We start from the raw sequence: 17,952 nt of genomic DNA, 5'->3' as shown, positions 1-17,952 counted from the left end.
AAGTATTACAGGAATAGCTTTATTATCTTTAAACAATTTAATTATATTACAATTTATCCATCAATATGCAAAATTAGAAGTATTAAACAACTTCCATAAAATACTCAGGAATGAAGCACATATAAGTATATACATACACATTTTTAAACAGTGTTATTTAAACAATGACTAAGTTATTAAATCGTTGTATGAAATGTTGATAATGGATGGGTTTATTTCACAGTCAGAAAAAGACAATGCAGACCCCAGCCTCCTTTATTCTCAGTAGATGAGAGACACAGCTTTTAGGAATACCTGTTAACAAAACAGAACTCAAGAGAAAAACATTGCAGTTACTACATTCTTATTTACTGTGCATTTGGTCATATCAAGTATGCATAGGAGTTAATAACTATAAAGCATATGCTCCAAATGGTGATCACATTTTATTCCAGTTTTTGACTCAGATTCCAGCCATGTTCAGGAATCTCCAGACATAATTAATTTTGGTAAGCATATAGAAAAGGAGAGAAAAGTTAACTAGCATAGTTGGAAACCAAGTAAGCTTTTGGTTTTAAAATGAAACTGCCATAGCCAGATGTGGTGTATAAAGTCATCTAACTGTGCCCAGAGACTGATTTCTTGTCTAGTACAAGAAATGCAGTTGTTTAACTTCTATTTGTAAGTGTATTGTGATGGCATCATTAACTATTAATGTAATTGGTGCCCGTGGGTCCATAGTTTTCAATCAACTTAAAAAAAAAAATCTCACTTCGCTTAGTACATATTTGAAAGGCCACATTTCTAAGTATTCCTGGTTTTATCAGTTCGAAGATGATAAGCACAAAATGAATTAGGGCTGAAGGGAGCACATGCAATGTAGTGGCGGCAGATCAGAAATAAGCAAGACCCCACAAGGTGTACTTAGCACCTGCACATCTGGGTTACATTGAGCTTGGAGATTTTAAGGAGACAGTTCTGTTTCTTACATTTTTGAACTGCATGTTACTGGCTTCCAGTTAATGAGCAGACAATGCACGGTCATACATACATTGAAAGTACTTCTGAAAATTCGATGGTGGATAAAATAAAGTTTCTGTATACAGACAGTTTTAAAAATAAAGTCATGTTGTAGTTCATGTTTTGTTCTCCAAACCACACAAAGGCACTAGTTTACATTATGGACTAATGTCCTGCAGAACTTCAGTCAAATAAAGGAAGCTATTTTAAGGTTAAAGTGGTGCTAAAACCCAGCTGTCACTAGTAACTTAAAACAGCCACACTGGGTTTTTCAGATTTAGTGGGGGAAAATGTTTTGCCTCAGGACGCACATGTTGGGGGAGTGTGGGTGTGGGGGGAAAGGCTCAGCCTTGAGCAAGTTTTTACAGCTGAGTTATAAACCTGGTTTATAACAGAAACTGGCAGACCCTAAAATAAGATATAGAGGTATTGATGCACATTTCTGTGTGTGGTAAAAACGTCCATATGAACGTAATTTTTCCCCATTCTCTAATTTTTGGTTATTGAAAAGAAAAAGGATTTTGATTAAGCTGTAGTCCACGGCTGTTCCTTCTCACTTTATTCGTTTGCCAGAACACTTTCCTTCCAGCACTAGTATTTTGGCTAGGAAGCAGGAATGTTGTCAAGATTAGAAAAACTATTGGGCTTTGTTATCAATTTCTACCTCCTCAGAAATTACATGCATCTCTACTTGATGTAGGTTACTGCAGAGAAAGCATTGCTTGCAAACTGGTACGGCCTTACTACACGCACCAGAAATAACTATTAATTAAATCCTTTCCTCAAGGCTTTATTTTTCACCATGGTGAATTTGCTAATGAACACCTGGGCAAAATTTGGATCAACTACATACTGATAGGTCTTTGTTATAGTCAGGGGCTGTTCAGCAGCCACGGTTTGCGGGGCTGGCGCAGCGGCGGGGCTGGGAGCGAGGTGACAAGAGGCCTTTGTGATGTACTCCACCAGGCGGTTGTACTGCTGCTCGGACAGTCTCTCTCTGGCGCCCTCGGCCTGGAATCAGATAAGATACAATAGTTACTGAGTGTTTGACAGTAACTGAGCTGAGCAGCAAGGACAATCACTTCCACATTTCTCTGATAAAAATCTTCCTGCCTGAAATCTTAAAATAGTTTAAAGGATTTTTTAAATCATGAATGTTCTCCCATAGTTGAGTCCTTGGTGAATTAGTCCTCTCCTCTGCGGTTTTGGACTTCTGAGAGGCTCTAACTCTGCCACAGAAAATTTAAGCAATATCTTTTGAGAGTTGCTCAAGAGTAAAACTTCTACAGCAGATCAACTCCTTGTATACAGCAAAGGCATTGAAACTCCTCTTAGAGAAATGTCAGTAGCTCTTGGCAAGGCTTATCATACAGAAATTCTATTTAGCTAAAATATTTTAGTCTTTAACTTAATTTAAAATGAAGACTAGAGGCTACTTTTCAGGTGAATGTTCTATGGCAGGATATATCCGTCTGCTTCTGGCAACAAAACCCATCCACACAAGGACATTTTTTCTAAACAAAAGGGTTTTACTAAAGATGATTTGGGCATTTTGTTTCTGGAGAAGACATTAAGGGATCTGTGTTTTTCAGGCTGAAATAGGTAGAGATTGTTTAAGATTCTAGCAAGAGGAATGCAAGTGACCTACCCTAGTGGGAAAAAATGCAGTAAATCAAATACTGTAATCTATCATATGGTTGCAACCAGATAAACTATTATCCAGAAAAGCTATGGGCAGACCTGTTTTTGGAAGATCAATCTGCTGTGCCCTTATTTTGGAAGAAGTTGAGGATGACTGACTAGCTTGAGAAGGGAAGGTAAACAAGCAGGCATCAAGCTGGTTGCATGGTATCAAAAAAACTGTTTTTCAGAAATCTCACCGTGGATACTACAGTAGTATGACAAGCTAAGCCATTCAGAGTAGAAGTTACTTCCAAAATATTCCAATGAAGAAAAAGGCAGCAGCTGCAATAGGGCTAGGGTTTGATGCTTCCTTATTTTACATTTGGAGACCAGTTTAATTTTGGTAGGATTTAAAATTTCCTTGCTGGACATCATGCTAAGGATTTAAAGACTATCTTCTGCCTGTCCTTCAGGGAGTTTTACAGGTCTTGCTAGATAGAAAGATATTTTCAAACAGTGCCATTAGATTCAATTTAACTTCCACAATCAGTATCTTGTCATGTCTCTGGACTGCAAGACTTATTTAAATACTCTGCTGCTTATTTGAAGAAAGAATTAATATGTTTGATAGATAGTGACAGGTGTCACATTCATATGAAAAAAGTCCCCTCTGTTGTTTTGTTTTTTTTTTTTTTTTTTTTTACTATGCCTTTGGAGATGGATTTGCTGCTCAGCGAGTAGAAACACTCCTGTTTTCAATCATCATCACAAAATTGCTAAAGGAAGCAGGCTCATGAACAAGCTCAGAAGTTTAAGGTTGAAGCCTATGCCTAGAAACAGCAGAAATGATGAAATGGGCAGAGGAAGGGGTTGTTTCCATGAACGACCTTAAGGCAGGGAAAAATAAAAAGGCAGACTGCTGCAGCAGGCTCCCAGCTAACGGTGGAGAATGGTGTCTGAACCACGACTTTGGTCTGGTGGCTCAGTAAAAGTATCTCAGCAGTTAGTCTATTTCAGCAGTTGAAAGGAGAGAAATATGCTGAAGTACCACCTATGTAAACTGGATTTTAAGTTACAGGCTAAATTTTGCATGGAGGTGGCTTCACACTTTTTCCTGATTTCTCCTAGGGAGGTAAGCCCAGGGACAGCAGGGTTCTGCCTCCACATTGACCAGAAGATCCTGCTTACCAAAGGAGATGGAAATGGTGCTGGTATCCCACTCATCTACTTTTGTGAACCCATTCTTCATTAAGCTCCCAGCCATTTTCCACAGATACAGCATAATTCATCAGGAGGAAATATTAACTATGGTTGGATGGTCTTCCAAAGTAACTGGGACCCTGCTTGCTTTTAGATGACTTCATCTGCAACTAAGTGTCTGCTTCTGCAGCCAGTTTCAGTTTGGCTTATATTTTCAAGACAAGAAAAATTTGGAATTGATGTTATTCTACATTTTTTCATAAATGGGACCTAAGATTGTCACTAAGTGCCCTCACTTGCTGCTTTGAACATTTATCATGTTAATATCCAGATCATTCAAGGATTCAAAACTTGATCAAGGCTTGCTTAATGCGTCTCCTAGAGGAACATTACAGATATCATGTCCCTTCATACTACAAGGCCATACTTTTGGGTTAAGAACTCCAGTATTTTTCTGAAATTTCTCCCATTAGGATTTATAATGAATAAGCCTTCAGCAATTCTAACTCCACAGCAGCTACAACACCTGTGCTGTGCAGTCCAGATGGGTGTAGCACTGATCTACTCCTCTGTGCACACTGACTAAGGAGATCCAGCTCTTTAGGATTTTTTTCCATTGCTTTGAGAAATCCAAAGATTGGTTTTGAGCTTGAAAGATGATAACACGTAGGACTATTAAAAAAAATAATCTGGAATATCTGAAATTCCAGGGCCCTTCAATTTTTTTTTTTTTTGTCTTCTTGATGTTATGAGCCCTACCAAGAGCAGCTGGAAGAGCAGGACTTTTGAGTTTGACATCTGTCTGGAAACAAGCAGTGTCTCAATTACTTTGGAAGATAATCCAAATACAATTAATGCTTCCCTTTCAATAACAAACTTGTCAGTGCCAGAGTTTTTAAGAATCCATCCAGGCTATTCCTATCCAGATGGATTAAGTTATATATTGTGGAAGGGAACAAGGCATCAGGCAAACCTATTGCTGAAGGAGTCAAAATACGCTCTATAACATCTCTGGTGATTACAGCTGTAGAATAACTCATGTTTTGTTTCTTAACTGTTCCAAGAACTTGAGGCGAGGGAATGAGAGAAACTGTTTTGGGCAGAGCTGAAACAAAACTTTTGGCAATTGTTTTTGTGAGCAGTAATGCAAAAAAGTGGATTTTTATAGCCTTGAAATTAAATGCTTCAATTCATTGTATTATTTCTAGCATCTTTGACTAAACTAATCAGAAAAATAGACATAACTTATATTGGTAACATTAGCTCTGTTTTGCTAAACTCAAAATAACATTTTGGTTGACCTGATTGGGCATTTTCCAGCTAAAAATTGAGGCCATCTTTGCAAATGCCATCGTGCACAGACATGTCTGCACTTCAGCTGAGGTCACACCTTCAGTGCAACACAATGGCCTACTATTAATACTGAGGAGTTGTGCCTATTTAGGCATCACTCTGCAGCCTAGAGGCTGCTCATCTGCAAGTCACAACTTGTTCCTCCTACGATTCCTTTTCCTAATCACTCCTGAAGACCTTGTAGAAGATCTTGTCAGGAAGCTGAAGGGAAGCTCTGGCTCCCATCAGCACCAGTGCTGCATGTGACACCCAGACAACAGATTCAGCTGCAGAAAGGAAATCACCAAGTATGATCTCTCCCAATCCATTAAAAAAAACATAGCGAATATTAATTACAAAACACTCTAAGTAATTACTAAAACTGTATATGAGGCTTTTTGGAATATTTTATTGTGTAGCTGGCTTGGCTGCCTTAACATAAAAAAATTCAAAATTTTTTATTCTCTATTTCTTCCAACTGTTCTTCCTCACAGCACATTTCTTTAAATTTTTACAAGAATTTCAGTATCAGTATCTGCATTCTAAAGGAATGTTTTGCCATGTCTGTTTTGTACAGCATCATTCAACTTTTGCTGTCTTGCCATCACTGACTTGGCTCCACCTGGGACACTGGCACTTTTCCCAGCTTTTCCCATGCCATACATTTTCACTGCATTCTCAAGAGGCTGTATCAGCAAAAGAGATGCTGGGCTCAAGGCTTACAGCTCCTAGAGCTGCATTGCTGCACCACTTGAGTAGGACTCCCATATTTCCATCCAGAACTTCAGAAAAAAATGATGTGTTTGGTCCAGTACCTCCAAAGAAGGATGTTATGAGTGCGCGTGTGTGGGAACGTTGGACTCCGCACGTGCCATGCAGGGCTGCTCTGTGCATTCAGGGGCCCCACTTGCCCATAAATCCTACACATTCCCAGCTGTAGCAGCTGTGGGGGCTAGAATTAGGCTCCCTGTCCCTCGCCTTCCCTTCTCCCAAACAGGCAGACCCTCTGCACCCTTCATCACCCACTTGCAGCAAGCTGCCCTTCCCCCACAGCAGCAGCCTTCTCCTTACCCCTCGAAAAACCAGATGGAAAGACAACACTCCAGTCCAATAAAAAAAGATCTGGGCTGGTGCAAGAGTTAGGGCTAGGATAGGCTGAGTGCATCCAATGCCGTAGTGAAAACTTTCCTTCTTCTCTCCCTCCAATACACTAGCTCTGGACTGAGCAGGACAGTCTGGACTCTGACAGTCTGATGTGTGCCTCCACCAACCACTCAGCACTCAGGGACAAAAAAAGCTGAGCTTTGCCCATTTGCTTCACAATTTAAGTAATGCCTCATGTAGCTTTGTGGTGAGAGAAGGCAACTTCAGTCAACAGTTCTCTGTGAGACTGAGGTTAGTGGAAAGACAATAAATATAAATATTCAGCACTAAAGAAAGCTTTCACAAAAATACTCAAGTGCTGTCACGACACAGATGAAGTCCTTGCTGAAATTGACAGCAAAACTCTTCAGTGACTTCAGCAAACTTAGGATTTGACTGAAGGTGCTCCTACTTTTTGTCACACCTCATACTTCAGGGCTTTTTTTATATTTGGAACAGAAATTTTAGGTATAGCAGTCTATAAACTACCTGGCACACTTTTATAAAAACTGGGACATCATGCATGTTAATTTTTGAAATGCTCTCTCACATGATTCTACTTGAGAATTTAATACAATAAACATTGTTTCCCGAAAGTGTAAAAATATAACATTCTTCTGCCATTAAAAGAAGATAATTAATCCAAAAACCCTCAGTATTCAAATGGCTTAGGCATCTTTCAACATGAAGATGAAGCATTTATGCTCTTACTGGCAAACACTTGGTGCATCCAATCTCAAGAGAAGGACTAATCCAATTTAAAGCTAGCATTTGCAGAAGAAGGAAGATTTAAGGAAGTAAATGCAGCCAAACAAGACCACTGTGCAAGAAGAGACAAGATAAAAGCACGCTGAAAGGAGCACCAGCACCACTGAACTGTTAAGGGAGTTCCCACAAGAATAAAAGGAACTGCTTTTGGTGGGACTTTGTGGGCACAGGGTGCAATACTGACCTGCCAAACAATGCATATGTAGCCATGAGAACTTTTTCAGAAAAGAGGTGGTGCTTACCAAGAACTCAGACTTCTTCTACATTTTCCCTCAGAAAATTTGTCATAGATAGGGTATATCACAATCAATAAGAGGATAGAAGGGAAGAGACACATTCCTTTCATCCAAAGGGAAACACAGCCAACTATGAGGGGCAGATCTCCTGGTCTGGCACTTCAACCTCTGGCCTCCCAGCCCAAAGGTGAGTATTCCCACTGCCAAAAGCACCAGCATCCGTGTAACTTCGTCTTTGAATGGAAAAGGTACTCAAGTCTTTACCTCCAAGTCAGAAGGCACTCTCTGTTGTTTTAGCTGCACCTTCAGCAGATCTTTTTGCTGATCGTCTTCCAGACAATCTATTTCAGTCACGGGGAAGGCCTGCTGCTGTGTGTCTTCACTGATGCTCACGACAAAGAGCACCTCTGAGGTGAGCAGCAAGCAGCCTTCATGCTGTTGGCCTGATCCACTCACAATCATGACATCTAAGGCCATATGAACCTCTGGCCTTCCCAGAGATTGCAGCATTTTCCTGCATTATCAGGTTAAAGAAAGAAAAAAAAGACAAAAAAGAACTAGTCAGTGTAGTGCATTGGATCCTCCAGGGCTTATTTTGATCACTATTTTTACTTAAGCCTGTAGCTATCACCTACAGATGTAAAATAAGCCAGGGAGTGTACTCCAAAACTGCATTACTGAAAGATGTAAGACTTCAGATTTAAAAATGAATGTGAAATTGTTACTTATCAAAACCCCTCAATCACTCGCTGCAGAATTGGCCTAATATCTGTGCTAGGTTAGCCTATTTCCCATCCTATTTCCTTGATAATACAAAAATTTCTCTGAGAAGTGGCTTAGAAATTCAGCGCAGAAAATGAAGCTATCTTCACTAACAGCTGTTTCTGGAGATGTGCAGTATTTTTCTTGGGCTCAGTGCAATGATAAAATAAGTAAGAACTCACTGAATACCATTAAATAAAGATCAGCTCTGTAGTTTCAAAGCTGGATGCAGATCAGCAGCCCATCATTTGCAGATTGGGTTTCTATGCACTACCTTTGTGTTTAATGTTCCTAAACAAACTGCCATAACTCAGCCTTTCCTAGGGAAGCCTTTCCTGTTAACTTGACCAGAGGCCAGAACCTATTAATAAACAGTGTGGATGTAAAAATGAGCAATTGTCTAAATAATGTTACCAGACGTATTTGACGTGGCTGTTTGGAGCCTGCTCAACATGTTGATCATTTGGATGAGAGCGCTGCTTGGGAAGCTGAGAAAGTCCAGCTCCATGCAAAATACCTGTGGGTAAGAGAATGCAGGTTTTTAGTGGTTGTTTTCTACAACGTAGTTACGTCTTGCAGTGATGTCATCTGCTTAAAGCAGTTCATAAAATAGTGCAGATCCAAAATGATGTCACATCTCTGGAAGGTGTAGTCAAGATAATTCATTAAATATTACAATGCAAGAGTTGTGCACTTCACCCCCATGATCTCACTTTAGCAAGAAACAAAAAAACCCCACCGTGTGTTCCATGAATCAGCTCTCACACTTGCAATCAAGAGAAACATAACACTCCTGAGAGCCATCACTTCAGAGCAGGATCAGACACATCACTTAGGATTTATGTAGAAAAAATCAAGACCATTGTTAACTTTCTTGCTTAATAATAAAATACTTTCATATACGTGTCACAATTGGTACAAATTAGAAGGCAAGTTTGCCTAGATACTGCATTTAAATGTTCAGTCACTTAATCCAGCTGTTAAACACAGATCCATGTACATTTATGAGATCTCCTGGGGCATCTGGTTTATTGTGAATTCTTAGTGCCAGCACAGAATGAAGACTACAAGCAGCAGTTAAGCAGGTTTCTAAAGAGACTCTCCAGAGCTGAAGATGATACAGTATGTATGATTTCAGATGGCCTGTAAACATTCGATGATGTGGTATGGTCACCAGAAAGAATGTGTGGATGTAAAATATTCACAAATTAAGTAGTTTTAAAAATTTTTACATGACAGACACGGAGTAGGTTATGCAGCAAGCACTAGTGTTACATGGTTTGGTGCAAAGTTACTCTTTTACAAATGTACTTCTTTACAAATAAATTAAGAGATGTTCTTTTGTCTAAGCATTCCAAAGGCATAAGGGTGTCAATAACTTAGATTCCCTCTTACACAATGGATAATAATTTAAACAAAACGTCAGCAATGAAAAAAAACCCTTTAATTTTTAGCACACATGTTGATGGTAATACTTAAAAGCAGCATCCCAATTGTAACAGTTGGCTTACCGAGGTTCTCAGCATTATGTGAGTGAAAATGTTATTTACAGATGGAGACAGAGAGAACATGTGTTTATTTCTGTGTGGTCCTCCACCCCTTGGTCCCCCCCAAGAGGCACAGTCCCACTTCCATTCCAGTTGTGGGTAAGAGTTACTTGAACTCTTGTGTGTTTTCCTCTCACGCACTGTCAACTATTATTGATACAGTTTTATGTTTTTTCCTGGCTAACTCCTTTTGTCACGTGGTCATGGAAAACATGATGTCTTATATACCCTATCTGCAAGGAAAAGTGTCCCTCTACTACTATGAGTTTCTCGATAAAGCCAGCAGCAGAATTAAATCTAGAAATAATAATGTCCTGGGCAGCAAAGCCAACATAGAGACAGCCGACAACAGAAAAAAACCTTCTGAATTTGCTGATACAGGTTTTACACCTATGGGGTGTATAATTCAGGAGAACAGTTATTATTTATGATCATACAAACAAGATAAAGTTGATGTGAAAGAATTCTAATAATTGTTTCATTATTTCTTTTACTAGATGGAATGAGCTGTGGATGTTGTGGGAAGCATCCTAATCTTAAGCTCTACGAGAACTACTCATATTTTAGTCAACACAACAAGCATAAATATTGCTAGTGATTAAAGGCTTAAATATTTAATGTTTGTTTGGTATAACTGTGAGGTGGAATTATTGACACATTGTTGTTCTATCAATATCCTGCTTCCCTTCCCTGACTCCCTCCGACCACCATTTCTTCTTAAATATTCAAGCTGAAAGTGATTATTGATACTGGGGACAAATAAATTAGTGTACTTTGATATTTTATTTTTATCTTTTACACTTTTTGTTTGTCCAGAATTGTTCCCATCAATTTGAAAGGATTTAGCACCAGTTCCATTAAGTGCTCAGTCTAGCTGGAAACCCCACCTCTGCTCTAAGGTTACCCAGGTATCTAAAAACAGGACTGTCTTCTCGTGAAGCTCCAGTTTAAAGGGGATAATCCTACTACATGACTCACTTCTTTCTCCCAAGAACGTAACTCACTCTTTGTGTAGAGATAGCCCAACTCTTTCCCTGCCATAACAAAGCGATCTCAAAATAACGCTCTAATTGGACATAGTGTTGCTCTAATCCTTTTATGTCAAAAACTATTTTTCAAGCACATATGTTTCTGTAACTAATTCTACTGTATTCCAAGAATTACTTCATGCTTTCTGCATTCTCTGTTTCTGTGGCTGTACATTGCTGATCAGTAACACAAGAGAGAAGCACAACACGATGGTGTTTCAGAAAAGCAGCAGAGCATTTGTAAGTATTTAGCGGTGGCATTTCTAAACCTTTCTCTCAGTCACACAATGCTGAGCTGGATAAGTAAGGCATAGCAGGTTGTATCTGAACAGCATTTTGAAATGTAAATGGAGGCATTGGAAGTATGAAACTCACCGTAACCTGTCTGGGAGACGAGCTCAGCTGCCCCTCCAATGGGCTTTGTGAAGACACCCATGATTCCCTTCCCCACACCCGAGATGACCCCTCTGGCTTTATGCCCAGCAGAAGCTTGGGCCTCGGATACTCGCTGAAAATTCCGCATCGGCTGATCCACAATCCCAGCAATTGCACCTGAAAAAACAAGAGTCTCCAGTAAGTAGTGAAGAAAAATATTCCTGAATAAGAGGAAATCTTACTACTGGACCTGAATATTGTTTAGATTCAAGAATGTACCCCATTCTTATACATCTGTTTAGCATGTGACCAATTAGCTAAACACTTCTCAGCTTCAGTTAAGATCTAACAATTTTTTTTTAAAGCATTTAGATCACTTAACCTTACAGTATGTTTTCCTCTTTCGACTACTTCTGCTAAATGCTTTTGCCGAGTTAATTTAGTTTGGCTCATTCTGTGTCACAATTCTGAAAATGTTGGGCTAGGAATCCTCCAGTTTTAGACAGCTAGAGCTGCTATGGAAATGAGATTTTCACGTAAGTGCAAGATTGACTTCATGAGAATAAAAACTGTTTGTATTCAATAGATCATTTTTATATCCTCTTCCATTGCCAGAAATGTTCATAAGCTAATGCAACTTTTGATATATGACTAAGATTAGCAGAATTAGACTTTGAGACTTTTTGTTACTTTTTTTGTGAAAACCATCATATTTTACTTTAATGTGCATGGGTCAAACTTTTACAAGTGACATAGTGACCTTCCCAGCTTTTAGTATCAACAGAGAACTTCAACTTAAATCTTCCTAAATGTAAACAGGTATGTGAGGTGGTACATTTCTTTGATCTTGAGTTTATGCTAGCCACTTAACCACAGACATGTCTCTAGTTGTTGTAATTTTGATAGATAAGCTATTTGGAGATCGCTAAGGGTACCAGGATTGGACAAAGCCACACCAGTCTGCCCGACCCGAGGTGCTTTGCTCAGTGAAAAGCAAGTCTGCAGGCTTCTTGGTCAGGTCTCAGTTTGCACCTGCAGCTGCACGTACCAAGATAAAACAATTATTTAAGGAGTAGGATTGAGTGTCACCCTGGTTACTAGGCATTTTCACCTCAACCTAGACATCTTTGAAATGTTTTGTAAGTGGAAGGAAATCCAGGCATAATTCCACAGATTCGGACAATCGCAACCGAGGTATTTGGCCCCACGTGTTTACCAGCGTGACGTGCACTAGGCAGTCAGCTGCTAACTGGTTTTCAGATGGTTTTAGTTACTGTCACTGGATAAATAAAGAAATTGCTGACTTTGAACAACAAGAACTAATATTGTATTTTTTGCACAGTCACTGTCCAAAGAAAAGAAGAGGATGAGAAGTAGCACACATTTCCCCAGATCCTTGTCCCTGGGATACTATTGATCAGGAATTCAGGAAACTTGCATCCCCCATAAATGCCTTCCTCTTCTCTTATTAGAGAGAACTCTCCCAAATTCTGTAGCACTAGCTTTTGGACAAATGTATGGTATTTCCACAGAAAATGCTGGTTTATCTTTGAAGTGATGCCTGGTTTTAATTGAGGTTACTCACTGAGGCCGAGTGTGCAGCTGAACATTCACCTTTTGTACCACAAAGGCCATGAAGCTTTTTCCTTAATGCCATGCCATTGAAACGATAAATTTTTAATTCATTAGTACTCACCAGCTGCTCCTGCTGCTTGACTAAAATAATATCTCAACACCACATTACACAATTGGGATTGTTTGTCCAGTCTTTTGTGCAATTGGGATGCATTTGAAGGCATAAAACAATACTTGGTGTTCTGCTAAGTTACAATATTACACTATCCTTTGACCTCCTTCACCCTATCTATTGAGGTCATCCACAACTGCACTTTCAGAACAGAAGTTATTGCCTTATAAAATGTAATCCACCTAAGTCCTAGCACTAGTAAATTATTTACTGCAATATACTTGAGCAAAGTTATAAGGTAATAATAAGAGCCTACTCCAAAGGACCTGTGGTATGCTCCAGGCACTGCTCAGCTAAAATTAGGCTCCAAGGACAAGGAAACAGAATGGAAACTGCTGTGACTCTGTTTTATAAGAATATTTATGTAATACCCCAAATAATCTATAGCTTCATTAGCTAGCTTTTAGGAATTCCATCCTTTCTGTTACTCTGGCATTTTATGCATGCTCTGAACTTGTCTGTGAAGACATAGCCCTTTTGAATCTCAAATCCTTTTGCAAGTTTTGTTGTGCTACCTGCAAAAATATACCAAATGATCTTCTCTTCCTCTGTGATTCCTTATCTTGAATTGCAACTCCGTGCCATAACTCATTTATGTGCAGTGGCCACGCCCACGAATCGCAAAATAAACTATAACCTTACTCCTTTCACTGAGGAGTGGCTGATCCTGCCACCCTTGCGTGGGGAATCCAGATCTGTGCAGCTCCTTTCCTGTGTGCAGCATGTGTGAGCAAAGGAAAAAGACACAGCCCAAAGCCTGAGCAACCTCAAAACCCAGCAGCAGTGAGAGAGTGGTGACACACACGTGAGGTTCAGGGCACTCCTCACACCAGAAACTGCGCAAAGCACATCTTCCTGTGCCCCTGTGGCTTCTTGAGTTCTAACAGAGTTCTTGGCAGGAGCACCACAAGGGATGGACTTACCACAGAAAGTCTCTCCCTGCCAGATTTCAGTAGGGTATCAGGAAAGCAGAGCATGGAACCACATGTAGTGGTTCCTCCCATCCCACTCATTCTCTCTCACATGGTGTCCTACTGCTGTCCCTGTCCTTTCCCTGTAATGTCCCTCGACCAGTATTTTTTTAATTAAATGAAACCATTCTCCGTTTTTCTTTTTTTTTTTTTTTTGCCCTAAGCATTTGATTTTATATGCATGTCCACATATGTACACACAGATTATGCATGTATAAAGAAAACCTCAATAAAATTAAACACCAAAGCAACAAAACAAAAACATATTCTTCCATTACTGGACCAAAGAGGTTCCAGCAACAACATAACATCTGCTAAACATCAGATGGGGTGCACTCTGGTTAATACATGTTGCTCAGTAACAATAAAAAAGTTACTTTGATAGCTACAAAATTCAGATAGTTCAGAGTATATCACCAGATTACTTCAAGAAGAATTTGATTACAGGCAGCAACTGGTTCATGTGCAGACTGACAAAGTTTGGTGAACGTAGCACAGCTTACAGACCTTGGCAAAACAGATTGCTTGTGACAAACTCTTTCAGAGCAAGACATAATTGGAAAAAATCCCCCACTAAGAGAAACTGGCCATGCTTTGCCATGAGGCTGGAAGCTGCCCAAGCTAAAGCCATTTTGCTTCCTTTTCTCTGTTGTCTTTCAGGATTGCCTCAAGTGTTTCAAACCAAAACCAGGGCTAAAGTGTAATCTCATCACAGCAAACATCACATAAAAATACAGCTCAAAGAAAAAAGCACCTGTTGCCATGCATTAATGTAGTTGCCCAATTAGTGTGTGGAATAGCACAGTTTCAGGATTAGCACTGGCTTGTGCTATCTTGTGTTGTAGATAGGCAAACACAGAATGGCCCTGACTCAGTGATAGTGTACAGCAAGAACAGCCACCACCACGTGTAATAACAAAAATCTGAGCTGCTGAAACCCAGGCTTTGCCTTCCCTACCAGGACAGTTCCACGGTCAGGCAACGTGGGTCAATCCACTTCCCCAAAAGCATGAAGGAGTAACTGAAATGTTGAACACTTCTGCCACTGTAAAAAATAGCTTTTTGAATAGTTGTCATCTTTTTGGTTATTCAGATATGCTTAACTTCCTAAAGGCAGCCACTTCAATATAATATTTTTCACTAGGAGCAGCAGCTGAAAATACAGCCGATCGTTTCAATAGTCTCTTTTACATGCTTAAAAGTTAATATTTTAAGTTTGACCCTGTCACACAAAATGCAAAAGATAGTTCCTCGGTGGGGAGTCAATCATCTAAATATTTTACCAACAATTTCACTGCATTTTTGCCTAAACATCTAAAAGAAAAAAAACACCTATCATAAGCTGTTGCTTCTTTTCATGGACAAGTGTTACTAAAACGACCCAGAAATCTCCCCCAAATTAGAAAAGAAGACAACAGCTGGCCAAAGATAACAATCAAATCAAACAACACCCTGACAGCGCTTGAGTCATTTAAAATGAGACAGGACAAAGCACTTAAGAATGTACCACAGGGAACAACTTGCACTGAGGAGGAGACGAGAGTACATGATTTTGGCCCCGATTCAGCAAAGCTCTTAAGCACATGCTTAAGTGCTCTGCTGAATCAGGGCCACTGTGAGCCAGATTTTCAGAAAAATCAGAAAGGCAGTTCTACTTTCTGGGTAGATACCACTTCATATCGGCGAACTGAGGACTCTTACATGACTTCACCTAGGCACAAAATCTACATTTGCCACTGTTTTAGCTGCCTGCATGGGTCAGATGGCTTTTACGAACTTGAGAGTGCTGTGACCATCGTAGAAATCTCCTTCACACTCTTCAATTTTACAATTAGAAAGTCATAGAAATTACGGCTTCAAATAGTCAGGCTCTCTGCATTTCTGTGCTCATCAAACTTTTCATCCTTGTGAAGGAAAATAATTGCAGCTTCACTTTGTTATGTACAAATAACGTAAAGTGTTTTTAGAGCAAGCGTGTCCGTGTTTATTCTGAACGCGCTGGGGAAAAAAAGCTGCACGGTGATACCATCCCTTCAACTATGACTTTTTTTTTTCTTTTTTTGGGAAGCCACAATATTCTTTACACTAAATGGTCAGGACAGCAGCAGCTTTCTGACATGTTTGTAGAAATTGAAACACAAGTCTATTCAAAATTTAGGTCTTGACACACCTTATATGAATGCTGCTGCCTATACAGAGGAAACAGGCTTTTTAAAAATCACATTTAATTAAAAAAACTGATACAAAGTAAGTGGAATATTTCTGATTTCTCCCTTAGTGAGAGTTTCATACTTGTCACATCCAGCTATACAGTAACTGCAGCTATTTATCTGGGTGCTTCACTGACTCCACTGCTAAGAGAAGAGGTAGCAGGGAGCAATCGCTAAACAATAACAGCGGTAATAAAAACAAGACCCTAGCTTGTGGAAGAGCACTGTTTAAATGCTCATATGAAGCTCTAAGTTTCTAACACGAGGTCTGATTTCTTAGGAAATCAGGGACACTGGAATTCCAGCTCTATTTTTTTGTTTTGCTTTTAACTCGGGTGTACTGCCGCGAACCACGGAATCCTTGTGCGCGGGGAGGTGCAGGAATGGCGCATTTGTGCATGTATGTGAGGAGTTCCCAGCTTTCCTGAACAGCAAAAACTTTGCCTTGGTACAGCCAAAACTACAAAGTTTTGCTCTTTACTTCAGGCTGAACAGCTGATGTTTTTAGCTCGGAAGGGCTCTGGTGTGTCAGTGAAGGAGATATAGACACCATGTTACCTTGATGTTTAATTAATAACTGAGCCAAGATCACCAAACCATTTCACCAGCACATACACACCAGGCTGACACAGTGCTTCTATAAATATGATCTTTCATCCAGCAACTCGACCTGAGTGCCCTTAGCCCAATAAAACAAGAGGGAAAAATAAAACCTCCTCCAAACTGCCTTTGATTTGCAACACCAGTAACAGCTTACTATTGGGACAGCGGCTTCTAATATATGGAATTTCTCCTTTATGCACATTTGTCCCAGGACACTTGCTTGCCGGTTTACAGGCATTATCAAATGACAGTGCTTCACATAATCTAATGTTATTGCTTAAAATAATTCCCAGCAACTTAACTCAAACTTGTAACATTTTTACCACTTCCTCTTTGGGGCTTTCAGGGTTGCGGCTGCAAATTTAGGAGTTGTGTACACTACTGAAGATTAGGAAACAGGACAAATCCTTTCAAGCTTCAGCTCTTCTAACCTTTTGCACTGGACTGCTTTTGGTCACTTTGATCTCTAAGAGATTCATACTGTTTAATACATACTGAGGAACTCTGCCAAACAATACAGTTCTGCATTCCTTTGCTGTGTGACAAGTCAAAGTAACCTAGAAAATCCAGCCCCTTACTGCAAAACTTCTCACAGAGAATTTTTCCACTGCGGGTTAGTTTTCAAAATTTTAGGTGCTATTTTGAAATGGATAGAGTAATCTTCACTTCTAACCAAACCACTCGGCTGCTTGATGAATAAAATTACACTGAATCAGGACGATCTGGGTCTCTTTGTAAAAGCAGAATACCTCATCAAAGCTTACTTAACATCTGCACTAAGTTGAAGTGGTTTTCAAACAAACCCAAGAATCTCTGATATCTACAGTGCTGCAAAAACAAGCAGGTTCAGAAGGCATTCCTATAATTCATCGGAAAGTAAACATCAGCATGATGACGTCTTCGTGTTGAATTAGTTACAAGTCACGCTGCCTGATGCAGAATTATTCTTTTTTTCCCGCTTAGATCTACATCATGTACGAATGAAAATATTTCACAAAGAAAGTGCAAACCCATTCTATATCTGCAATTATTTTATCAGCAAAAATCATACACAAAAGTTAGCAAATCTTGATAAATACTATCTAATATACATACTGTAAGGCTTTTTCACAAGAAGACACCAAACCCCCAGAATTTGAAATTATAACTCACAGTTAGAAAAGGCTAGTGAGCAGATTAGAAAACAGTATTATCATTTAACTTGATATTTAATAGTACATTACCTAGAAGGCTAATGCCTAAACGAGAGAGTCCCTGTCTCAGTCCTTCTCCCAGGCTCTCTGGAAGCTGCCTTCTCCATTCTTCTTGTCTGTTGTAATGCTCCTCATCCAGTGACAGCCTATCCATATTCCGAGCAAGACTTGTTGCCAGATTGGTAATTGACGTCAGTGTACCTAAATGCATGGAG

General features: G+C 39.6%; 1 protein-coding gene across 11 annotated transcripts in view; it reads right to left on the bottom strand.

Moving 5' to 3' along the window:
• The window catches only part of VPS13B (vacuolar protein sorting 13 homolog B), a 427,964-nt gene continuing 410,012 nt past the window's right edge, over positions 1 to 17,952 (bottom strand). For 9 of the 11 annotated variants that reach the window (XM_038130163.1, XM_038130155.1, XM_038130158.1 and 6 more), the window contains 5 exons: positions 17,768 to 17,938; positions 11,014 to 11,190; positions 8,478 to 8,580; positions 7,566 to 7,815; positions 1 to 2,010 (listed from right to left, as the gene is read on the bottom strand). In XM_038130163.1, coding sequence (XP_037986091.1) covers positions 1,765 to 2,010; positions 7,566 to 7,815; positions 8,478 to 8,580; positions 11,014 to 11,190; positions 17,768 to 17,938 — 947 coding nt within the window. In that variant the 3' untranslated portion in view covers positions 1 to 1,764. The remainder of the gene's footprint in view (positions 2,011 to 7,565; positions 7,816 to 8,477; positions 8,581 to 11,013; positions 11,191 to 17,767; positions 17,939 to 17,952) is intronic. The other 2 variants (XM_038130161.1, XM_038130162.1) reach the window with 1 other exon arrangement.

Source organism: Motacilla alba, chromosome 2 (assembly GCF_015832195.1).
Source record: "Motacilla alba alba isolate MOTALB_02 chromosome 2, Motacilla_alba_V1.0_pri, whole genome shotgun sequence".
NCBI classification, from domain to species: domain Eukaryota; kingdom Metazoa; phylum Chordata; class Aves; order Passeriformes; family Motacillidae; genus Motacilla; species Motacilla alba.
The sequence above is the reverse complement of the archived record's forward strand: the minus strand, read 5'-3'. Positions and strand labels throughout refer to the sequence as shown.